At 41.5% G+C, this 12014-nt stretch overlaps 1 protein-coding gene across 4 annotated transcripts in view; it reads left to right on the top strand.

Moving 5' to 3' along the window:
- Positions 1 to 344: 344 nt before the first annotated feature.
- The window catches only part of MTCL2 (microtubule crosslinking factor 2), a 75786-nt gene continuing 64116 nt past the window's right edge, over positions 345 to 12014 (top strand). For all 4 annotated transcript variants that reach the window (XM_087889241.1, XM_034414076.3, XM_034414077.3 and 1 more), the window contains exon 1: positions 345 to 1676. In XM_087889241.1, coding sequence (XP_087745367.1) covers positions 915 to 1676 — 762 coding nt within the window. In that variant the 5' untranslated portion in view covers positions 345 to 914. The remainder of the gene's footprint in view (positions 1677 to 12014) is intronic.

Here is a 12014-nt window from a genome sequence, read left to right as displayed (position 1 = left end):
CGTTCCCTTTATTATTTTTGAGCAGTATAGTTGAACATTATTGCATCCTACACGCACTAGCCATTCCCTCCCTGGTCTTCTGTGCTACTCTGCTCACAAGTAGGGCACTGTCTTGCCTCAATTTCCAGCTGCTGAATGTTTTGATTTCTGCGGGGAAAATTCAATCGTTGTTTTTTTTCAAAGACAGGGAAAAGCGTTCTTTCCTCCTGGGATTAAAAAAAAAGGAGAATACCGTGGCTTTGGGGTTTGCTTGAGCTACATTTCTTATAATACCGATGTGCCTGACCACAAACACGCTCAAAAGCCCCGATCTTTTTTTTTTTTTTTTAATCGTTCCGACCTCCGCCAGACAGAAGCTCCTCATTAAGGGGACTTTTCGGGCTTTCAGGGGGCTACGTGGTGGTGGGTCCAGGCTTTGCTTCCAGGAGACAAAAACGGAGTCGAGGCGCTGCGTCCTTTACGGCATTTCTCTCTAGTCTATCCATCTCGACCCAAGATCGAGATCTGCCCCGTCGGCCGTCCGGAGAAGGAGGTCGCTGTTGCCTCGAGGATCCGAGCGCCCCCTCGGGCGCCTCACTCCGCCTTTTGTTCCCAGACCATGCGCGTCACCGTCTTCGCCGCTGGGCGGGGATACCGAGGACGACGACGACGAGGAGGAGGAGGAGGAGGAGGAGGAGGGAGCCAACCGAGGAACTGTTGCTGCTTGTGGGGCGGCGGAGACGAGCATCATCGCGGCGTGGCGGCGGATTAACGGCCAGCCCTAACCTGTTTTCGTCCCCCTCGCTTCGTTGCTTGGAAGCGCTTGAGCCATCAGGGGACCCAGCGCGGAAACGAGGGAGGCGGCTTTCCGGCCGGATCATGAGCGATCTCAGCCCCAGAAGGCTCCGGAGGGGCCAGTGAGGAGCCGTCCGGGGATGGCAGCAGCGCCGTGCGAGGCGGAACCCAGCCAGCGTCTCGCCTCGGCCTCAGCGCCGCTGCCTCCCGCGCAGCCCGAGAGGAAGAAGCTGCATCGGGCGCCGTCCCCGGCCAGACCCAGGGATGTGCCCGGGTGGTCGCTGGCCAAGAGCCGGCGCGGCAGCCACCCCGGCTCGCCCGTTTTCTTCCCGGGCAAGTCAGGAGCGGCCGGTGGACACTCGCGCCGGGCTGGGAGCGCCAAGGATGGCCGCGGCGAGAAGAAGGGCAAGGCCACGCCGCCGATGGGCTCGCGGGGCTCCGGGAAGGGCTCGGGAGGCCGAGCCGGGGCGAGAGTAAAGGGGCGGAGCCGCCTCTCCGGGGCTGGCGAGGGGGCAGCTGCCTCCGGCGGGGCCGGAAAGGTGCCGTCGGCGCGCTCCCAGCCGCCGCCTGCCTCCAGCCTGACAGACAGCAGCTCGGAGGTGTCGGACTGCAGCGCCTCGGAGGAAGCGAAGGTCCTGTCGCTGCTGGAGCTGGGCGGGCTGAGCGGCGGCGGCAGCGACACCGAGTCCCCACCCAGCAGCAGCGCCCCTGCCCAGCCGGCCAGCGCCTCCGCCGATGGCGTCTCCCCGCTGCCCGAGGACCCGTCGACGGGGGCCTCGCTGGCCAGTAGCCGCCTCCCTCTCAGCACCTCGCTGGCTTTCTCCGACCTCACCGAGGAGCTGCTGGACGCGGGAGTCGCCAGGGAGTTGGAGGAGCTGCGCTCCGAGAACGACTATCTCAAGGTGAGCGGGGTCCGGTTTGAGGGCAGGCTGGGCGGAGGAGAGAGCAGGGGAAAAACACAAAACCTTCGATTTTGCACAACGCAGAGTCTGCAGCGAATTGTCTCTCCGCCTCTCCCCCACCCCCCCCAAGGCCCCTTGGTCGCCCAGGCCTTCTGCAGCCACCCAGCAACAGCCGCTGGGACCTCGGCAGTCTTTGTAAGAGAGGGACGCCCCTTCCCTCAAAAGATGCCCCGTGGGTCGAATCTAATATGTGGCCTCCCTTAATACATACTGTTATGTGGAACAACAACTTGTACAATGACTTCTCCCGATGTGGTGCTCTCAAGAGATGATGTGGTGCTCTCAAGAGATGCTGATGCAGCGGCTGTACTAGTCTGAAGCCTTGGAAAAGGAAGGTTTAGGACAAGTCACCACTGTCATCTGGCCCCGGCCAAGTCACCTTGGCTAACTTACCCCTGGCCAACTCACTCCTGGACAATTCCACATGAGATAATTGGAACTAAGTGAATCTAGAAATACAAGAGTTACACACTAAGAAATGGTGGAATAGAATCATTAAAGAAAGGATGCTAAAGGAGGGACAAAATTAAACGTGAATGAAAAAGAATGAAAATAGTCAAAGAAACAGTGGCAGATAATTGTATAGTTATCTCATGTTCAGTTATCCTGTGTTGAATTGTCCCATGGCAAGTTGGCCCAGGTGAGTCAGCCGTCACGAATTGTCCCCATCTGAGACAATGTGGTGCATTCTGGAGAGCACCACATTGCAGAAAGCTGTTCTAGAAGGAAAACCTAGAAAACATTACCTGTGGTGGATGTTTTTGCTACTCATAGAGATCATGGCCCCTTAGTGTTGTTTAAGACATTTACTGCTAAATGTATGCAACCGCTCTCCTTCCAATCCTGTAGCAAAAATGGCTCATTGTTGGAATGGTCCTCTTTGTTTTGAAGCAGGTATTCATCAAAACCTATGGACCAGGAATGTCATGCCCTTTAGCAAGATCTGTTGCCATGTTGAATTCTGTAGCCCTTTCATTGAGGAGGAGTCTAGCTTTACTAGAACAGACACTCATAATAAAACAAATGTTCACCTTTGTAGAATGTTGATTATGCGCAGGACATGTATCTTACAACCCTAAAGACACACACCAGCATCCCAAAGCTCCTAATTTACATTCTTTTGCCTCAGGAGAATTCAGACTCCATGTTTAAAAGATCTGCATGCTTTCAAAAGATTTTTTTTCCTCCTAATTCTCCTTTGGCTTACTGAAACAGACGTTCTGCAATACAGTTTCTATCAGTCTTTGGATGTATCAACAACTACAATGTCTGGAATTTGAATCCTTTTGCAACTTATTCCCAAAAAAACATCCAGAAGGCATTGAGTTTGTTATGTTACTTATTAGAAATAAAGTACTATATTGATAAATTGCCTTATAACCACAGTTCTCTGGGTAATATGTAGATTTATTCTGATACAGATGTCTGTTCTTTCTTAGAAACAAAAAGAAAAATGTCTCTAGTCATATTTAATGGAAGGAATCATACCTTTAACATTGCAGACACTTCATGCAATGAAATTGACATAAGAGTTTCTCCTCTGTGGCGTCTTAGTTACATTACATATTCCTTATCCCATCAGTCGGACACACCATATCCTTAAGGAAAACATCCCTTTTTATGGAACTGGAATTACCTTCTCACATTTCATTTCAGTGTTTCAAGAATAGGACATTGTTCAGGTCTATGAAGCAAAAATCTCTTAGGATTTATTAGAGCTTGTTAAAGGTTATTTTATCTCCATGGGAAGCTGCTTCTCTATGGCAATCCCATATTAAAATTCCAACATCATGTCATCAGGTTCTGATTGGACAGAGGTTTTCTACAGGACGATTAGGTGCTCTCAGAGTAGTATGGCATTAATGTAGAGCAGAAGGGTAATTTATATAACATTCAGCTCTAGCTGTACTGAAGGGCAAGAAGTTGTATAGAATTATAGTTCGGTATGTGTGTATCTTAATGCAAACTTGTTTTTTCTTTGGAGTCCAATTTGATTCCCCGTAACTATATATGTATGTATGCAAGTATGTATGTATGTCTTGCCTTTATTTTTTATAAGTAACTCAAAGCAGTGAACATACTTAATACTTTCTTCTCCTATTTTCCCTGCAACGACAACAATATGATCTTGGCAGCCATATCCCTGAAATGTGCCATGGTAATGACAATGCCAGGAGTGAGAGGCCATTTTCAGGGGAGAAGTGATACAGATGTTTAATAATCTCATCTCCATTGATTCTCTCTCCCTCCCATTGAGAAAATTTTTGCTATCTCTAAAGTATGTTTCCTTCATTTAATGGGGGAAAATAGTGTTCTTGTCTGGGTACTCTCATAGAGTATATGAGTAATAAGAAGTAATTGTGTCCAAGATTTCAGAACTGATTTCCAAAGGCTGTTTGGAGTGGACAGGAACCTGGATGTAGGACCTCTCGGCAGCTTTTTAAAGCAGCTGCATCTTTTCCTGAGGCTGCATAGCTGCAATTTCTGTACTATTTCTGGAGGCAACACAGGATGGTGCATTGTCTTACCTTACATTGCACATAGCAAGTTATGTGTTCATATTCACAGTAGAGAAAGACACCTACGTTCCTGCAAAGGTTGTTCACTGTGTGTTCCATTCTACTGACTGAGTTAAATTAATTGTATGGAAAGCTACTTTGCTGATGTGCCCCTAGAGTGATTTACAGACTTTGCTGGAGTACTATTTGAATAATGTAAGAATATTGCTTGTTAGGAAACCCTGCAGTTTGTGAAAGAGAGGGAATGGGGGAGTAATTGGGTTGTTGCCAGATTCAGTTGCTTCTCTGAGCTATTACTACTGAGCAGTGATGATTTTATTTTTCAGGATGGGGTTGGCATGGTAACAGTAGTATGTATTTCCTGAATGGCTGCATGCAACTCTCAGCTTAGAGCGTCTATTAGATCCTAGAAAAGGCAGAGATTCTTACTGCCTTTGACAGATTTCTGATAGAAAGAATTCTATAAGTGTAGAATAATATAATTAAAATAATTACATGTGTATATACGTGTAGCAGATATTTTGTTGCTTCTTTGCACTATGCACTCAATGCATTTTTGTGTGAAAAAATGTAAACACTTCTTGGGATACTGAATAAAATTATTTCTCAAAGATACTTTGTCCATTTTAAGGGTGGGGGGTGTATCCTTACCACTGTTCACTGCTCTCTTCTCTGGAACAATATTCCCCTGATATCATACAGATTCTGACCCTGTTAGCTTTTTGCGAGGCAATTAAGTTCTTGAGGAAGTCATTTTAATCTTTCCTGATAAGAAAGGGGTCATGAATGTTCCTTAGTGTCGAACTTTTTTTTAAATTCCAAAGTTATTTTATTACATTGTTATATCATGTTATTGATTTTTGTTCCTATTACTATTTTGGAGGTCTGTAAGATTCTCAGAAGTAAATATGATCAGAATGCGATATAAGATTAGTAAAATAAAAATAATAAAAATAAATAAAATATTTTGATCTCCCTTACTGTAGTAGTTCTTAGAATTCTAAAATTAAAATACAAATTAATTGGTGGATACCTGAAATCTCCTACCCATGGTCCACATTAATATTGTACTTAAGTCAAACATACAAGCTGAGGAAGACAGCAGAACTCAGTTTCCAACATCATCTAATACAGGTGCTCCTCCAGGTATCCATGAATATCATTTATTTCTGCAGGGAGGATGAGGTTTGTGTCAGATGCAGCCTTCAGCAAACAAGGTTGTGATGCCAAATGTCCTGGAGGCCTTCATGGCTGCATGGCTACACAAAGACTCCATTCTGCAACTGCCAAGATGTGTGCATCTGTGTCAGATGAATGATGTCATGGATGCTCTCAACTCTGTCTCTCCACCCTCCCTCACTTCCTCCCAATGCCCCTTCTAATGATCTTGTGGATACCTAAACAGAGTTTTGTTTTTATCAAAGAAGCTGTAGACAATTGAAATTGACTAAGGAACATAGGAATGGTTGCTAAAGAAAAATGAAAGGTAACCCCTTGGGAGATTGCCATAGAGGACTGAGTAGTCTAGTGACTTTTTAACATTTATTTAGGATATACAGAGTACAAAATAACAGAGTTGGAAGGGACTTTGCAGGTCTTCTAGTCCAATCCCCTGCTCAGGCAAGAAACCCTATACCCGTGATGGCGAACCTATGGCACGCGGAGCTATATTGGTGGGCATGCAAGCGTTGCCCTAGCTCAGCTCCAGCACGTATGTGCATGCTGGCCAGCTGATTTTTGGACCTTCTGATTTTTGGAAGTCGGCAAATGGGCTGTTTCTGGCCTCCGGAGGGCCTCTGGGGGTGGGGGTGCGGAAGGCTATTTTCACCCTCCCCAGGCTCCTAGAAAGCTTCTGGAGCCTGGGGAGGGTGAAAAACGAGCCTACCGGGCCCACTGTGCCATCACATGCCAAAAGCGGGGAGGCGACGGGGGGGGGTCACATGCGCATGCGTGGGGGGAGGGCAGGGCGCATAGAATTATGGGTGTGAGCACGCACATGTGCAACCACCCCGCACTCCCCCCACTTTTGGCACGCGATGGCAAAAAGGTTAGCCATCACTGCCCTATGCCATTTCAGATAGATAGTTTTTCACTCTCTTAAAAACTTCCAGTGTTGAAGCATTCACAACTCCTGGAGGCAAGTTTTTCCACTGATGGATTGTTCTAACTGTTAGGAAATTTTTCCTTAGTTCTAGGTTGCTTGTCTCCTTGTCTAGTTTCCATCTATTACTTCTTGTCCTGCTTTCAGGAAGCAATGGATGGAAACTAATCAAGGAGAGAAGTCTATTGGTATATTTGCCTATTGGTATTTCTTGTCTGAGGCATCCCCATATTGAATCTTTGCTGTATCCTTGGGTGTCCCTTTTCTAACTTTCTATGTTCCTGCATATCCACATCTGTACTCTAGTTTTGCAGTATACAAGTATTTCCAGATATTATGTTCAGATAAATGTTGGTTCCTGCTTTGCCTGCAGGTAATCTGTACTGTGAGACAAAGATTGACTGTGTTAAAATCAAATTTAGCTGCTCTGTAGAAAATACTGTTCGATAGTCTAAATATTATACCACTGGTTTAGCATCTAACACCATTTAATATCTGCTTTGTCTTCCTGCAAGCCTTTCTGTGGCAAGAAAAAATAGGGATATCTTAATCAGAGAACTATAATGCTACAGGAAGTGACTGTGATGGGTATCAAGAAGCACTAGACTATAGCACAAATCTCCTTTGACTTACCCCTCATAGGCATAGTTTTTATATCATGGATGCCCACCATTTATTTTGAAACCTGAAGTTTAGGATTTTGAATGCTCAGTATTCAGATTGCAGAGATGTGATACAAAACCCATTGCATATATTGGATCAGCACAGTTTGTCCTGGTTTTGCAGGATGGTGAAGTTTTTGGCTCAAGGCTGAAGATTGGTTATGGGAATCCAAATAAAGCCAAATAAAGTAGTGAATTATACCTCCCCTTCCCTTCTAACTAAAGGAAAATTGGCAGGAAGTCAAGATTTCATTTAGGCTGGCCTTTCTCAATATTCTGATAGAAAACGGCTGCAGAGATTCAAAGTTGTCATGGCAGTGTAACAACATTTCATATTAATTAGAAATATACAAGGGCACTTATGTTACATTTTTTTGGTCATGATCCAGCCAGTGTTAAGAGCAATTAAAAATTAAAACTGTGTGTTTAAGAGCATAGTCATTTGCAGGTTTATGTAGAAGTAAATTCTAAGGAATTTGAAAGAGCTATTTTCAAGTGGTTACGTTTGTACTTTATATATGTATGCCTATATATGTGTCTATTGTACACATCACTTCACATATAAGTAAAAGTAAGTCCCAGTGAGTTCAAGGTAATTTATTCCTGTGTAAGTTATAACAGTTTGCATGGATTTGAGAAAGATTAAAATGCAAATCTTGATTAATTCCATATTAAACATTTTTAATTCTTTTCCTATTCCTTAGTGTGAGAATTGCTTTTTATCTGAGATTTGCTAATTCTACATTTGTACTATTTGTTTATTATAGTAGAAGCTGATTTATCCTTCTACTGATAGAATCCTGTTTATCATTTTGTTTTTAATAATTTTTTGCTCCCTGAGGTTTTTTGGTGCTGTCATTAACAAACCAAAAATGACACACAAACTTTGCAAGAGGTGCTTTACTACATCAGAACAGCATTTATTTGTCACAACTCAGTATTAAAGAATGTTATTAAAGTAAACTGTACAAATGTACTAGAATATAAAAATGAAGAAAGAAAAATCACTTCAATTACTTTCACAATATAGCTTACATGAAACATTAGAATGTTATTGCTTTCTGTAGTAGTGTAGTTCAAGAAATCAGAATGGAGGCTATTCAGGTTACTTCCAGCAAAAAGCAGGAAAGGAAGGGCTTCAAGTATACTTGAGCTACCAATGTTGGTACTGAAAGCTGATTCCATTGTAGATTCTCTTTTGAGTTCTGACAAAATAGAATTGACGTATCTATCCAGCATATTATACTCATCAGATTATAGATGTTGCATTGGGATGCAGCATAGGAAGCATGTTCCTTTTCCAGCTTTGAAAACTTTTGTTTAACTGATGTTGCTGTGGATGTTGTGATTACAAAATGTCATCGCTTTGCCTTTTCTGAGGTTAGGATATCAACCTAGTGGCTCCAATAACAATTGTTTTTCCTGGGCTAATGGATGGAAATAGAAAGTTTTTAATTGGGACTGCAATGAGGAGAAAACAATTAAAAATAAATGTTTTCTTTCTGGTTTTTTTTTTCCCCTAGCCAGTTCGCAGAATATGGGCAAAGAGGTATAAGCTGTTGCATTAGGCTTAATTTGCAGCTTTCATGTATCTGAGGTTGCTGTAGGTTAAATAATTATATTTCCTCTGGGAAAATGCACCAATGTCAAGATGCCTCTGTGGATTTGTTTCGTTCTATATTATTGATCCGAGGAGCACAGCATGCTTTGTGGAAGTTATGATTGGGCTTTGTGTTTGAGATTCCTTTCCTCATCTTACTTTACCAGTGGGGGGGGGCAGGAGGGAGCAAGTATGTATACTGTGCTTTGCTTTCCCTTTTTGGCCTCTCTTCAGAGACCTACTAGACAAAGCTGACAGGAGAATAGTAGTATTGGGGAGCTGTTATGCCTTTAAGAGAATAGCAGCCGATGGCTGCCTTGTCATCACAGGGTGTGGGGAACAAGAGCTCCGAGGCTCTGCTCAGCAGAATGGAAAATGTGAGATGTGATACGGCAACAGCTGCAGCGGGATGGGAAGACAAAGAATGGGCACTCAAATTCTATTTGAAAAAAAGGGCGGAGATAGCTGTAAGCCAATCATTTTTCAGAATAGCAGATATATGCATAGATGGGATTCAGTCTGGCAGTAGCCCAGGGGTAGCCTGCTCATCTTTAGTCAGGCTGTTCCTTCTTACTGTGATCCACCCGCTCCTTCCGCATGAACAATGACTACCGTGGGCCTTTTACCTAGTTCTCTCCTTCCTAGAAAAACAAAATAAAACTAGAGCTTGGGTATAAGTCTGCTTTGTTTTTCTCTTTTCCATAAGTATGGAACAGATATGGCAAAATAAATCTGTATATGTAAATACTCTTGTTTTCTACACATAGGCACATAAAATCTATGACACTGAATATATACCATGTATCCTGAGTTTTAAAGTTTCATTCGTAGCTTTCTCTCCCTCTTTATTTAACAATATCATAATGGCAATTGAACGTAGCCTTTACAGAAATACAATTTCTGTAATTAGTTTAGTCTGGAAAGCTGGGCATAAAAGCTTGCATTGTGTATAAACTAAGAGTTGTTGTTAAGAGATAACAGTGCATCTCATTGAGCAGAAAAGTAAAGATTGATACAGCATAATTGTAAACAATGTATCATTTGATTTATGCATAAAATAATATGTGATATATATATATATATATCTTACTGTATCTTGTATTGTGCAATACACAATGATAATATAGCTGGTAATATCTTTCCATTTTGAATCAATATATTTGCTTTTGTATGGCTTCAAAACTCCTCATTGTTTGACTGTTAATTAATTGAGGAAGTTGTAAATTGTTGAATGCCATTTCCTTCATTTCTCCTCTCCTGTTCACCATTATTTATGAGTGTGCAAAAGGAACATGGAAGAAAAGTGTTGTGCACTAAAGTATTTAGTTTTTATGTTGCACTGCATTTTAGAAAATTGATAACAGATTTCTTGAATTGTATTGTTAAACACAGGTGATGCACCCAGTGGTGCGCATTAATTATAGTTGATATCAAACAATAATACAATGGAATTTCCAAAGGCATGGTGGAAATACTATGCAGCTACAGTAGTCATATATTGCCCCCTCAGTCATAGAAGACAAAGCCATCACTTTATTGAATATACCTATGGAATGTTTGGGATGTTCATATCTATAGTTACAGTTGCATTCACTTCATATGCTAAACCGTGCTTACTTTTTTTTAATTGTAAACCTCTTTGAGAATTTTTTTAATTAAGAAGTGATATATAAATATTTTTTTATTTTTTTAAAAAATAATTTTTATTAAACTATTTTTAAAAAACAAACCAAAAAACCCCCAGATATTTACATCTTCTTCTTTTCAACATCTTCGCAGGCCTTGAGTTTGACACCCCTGGCTTACATGAACTTTAGTCTCATAATTAGCTGATCTTAAAAGCCTAAGTCACACTGAGCCTTTGAGTGGCTGTGATTTATCCCATGGCTGGTTCAGGCTGGTTGAAAAGCTTTTTGGTTCTTTGCTTACCTTACCTTACCTCTTTTTATATTAGATATTATGTTTTCTCAAACTATCTCAATATTTATGTGAACATATTATATAAACCTCTTCCTTTTACTGGACAGCCAAGACAAGCTGCATTCTAGAGAATTCATGTTGTTGGCCTATATTGTTGTCCACTTAAAATAGTTATAGGCAGTGGTGAAATGTAAAATTTGTTACTACCGGTTCTGTGGGCGTGGCATGGTGGTGGTGGTGGGTAATGTAACTGGGTGGGCATGGCCAAGTTTTTTTTTAACTTTTAAAAGCATTTTTTCTACAACCTCTTCGAGGTTGTAAAAAAAAATGCTTTTAAAAGGCTCTGATTATCCCAGCTGAGGTGCGCGATCATCAGAGGCTTTTTTTTAACTTTTAAAAGCATTTTTTCGGCCAAAGAAAAAAATGCTTTTAAAAGTTGAAAAAAAAGCCTCTGATGATTGTGCAGCTTGGGGGGGGGGCAGGGATTTTTGCTACCGGTTCTCCAAACCACCCGCCGTCATCACTACCCGATCAGGTGATCCAGTCCGAACCGGGAGCATTTCACCCCTGGTTATAGGACAAAATGCTAATATGTCATCCTATTGTACCCACATTATTGGGATTGAGATACATTATAAGAGAATAAAATCTATGCACAGAAAAGAAACAAAAGAAAGTTATCAAGAAACGGCCTCCAACTGAACAACGTTTACAAGTACATTTATATTTTACCCTCTCTCCCAAAGGTTACAACATAATTTCCTTCTTTCCATAATCTACTCTTTCTAGTCATCAAATCCTTAAAACCAAGTTCATTTTTTAAACAAAAACATTATACGAGGATTTAAATCACCAAAAAATATGGTTACTTACTTATTGTTACTTATTATTATTGTCCTTTTCCTCATCAGACAAATCAATTGTCATTTATTGTAAACCACCCAGAAACTTTGGCTCTTGGATTGTTTAAAAAAAAATGAATAAATAAAGTGGTCTGTTTGGGGAGTAGTAATAATCTACTTGACCTAGACTTTCTGAGAGCTCTGCGCTCATCAAGATATCTCTGCTGTAGTTTCTTTATAAATCTTTTCTTATTTTATCCTGGTAAATTATAGCAATGTTCCCTCTTCCTAGCCTGTGGTTGGAGTTAATTGAAAGCTGCTGCTTATGTTCTCTTTAATCTCTAAGGAAATGTTCCCTTGTCATTTCTTGAAGTCGTTTTCCTTTTTACAGTGAGAGATCATAAATATACAAGTTGAGCTATTGCTGATAAGGTCAGATTCATGTAATATTATATTTTACCTTTTTTTCAGTTCGAAGCCTCATAATACAGTATTTTTCTCCTTTTTTTCTAGTTTTGTTGAAGTATATTTCCAGTGACAGAAATGTAACGTAGGCGATTTGGCATCAGGAAAGTATTTTTAGATAGAAGAGAACAATATCTATCTATCTATCTATCTATCTATCTATCTATCT

The sequence above is a fragment of the Pantherophis guttatus genome, chromosome 3 (assembly GCF_059756535.1).
Source record: "Pantherophis guttatus breed Tessera chromosome 3, ASM5975653v1, whole genome shotgun sequence".
Lineage (NCBI taxonomy): Eukaryota > Metazoa > Chordata > Lepidosauria > Squamata > Colubridae > Pantherophis > Pantherophis guttatus.
The sequence above is the reverse complement of the archived record's forward strand: the minus strand, read 5'-3'. Positions and strand labels throughout refer to the sequence as shown.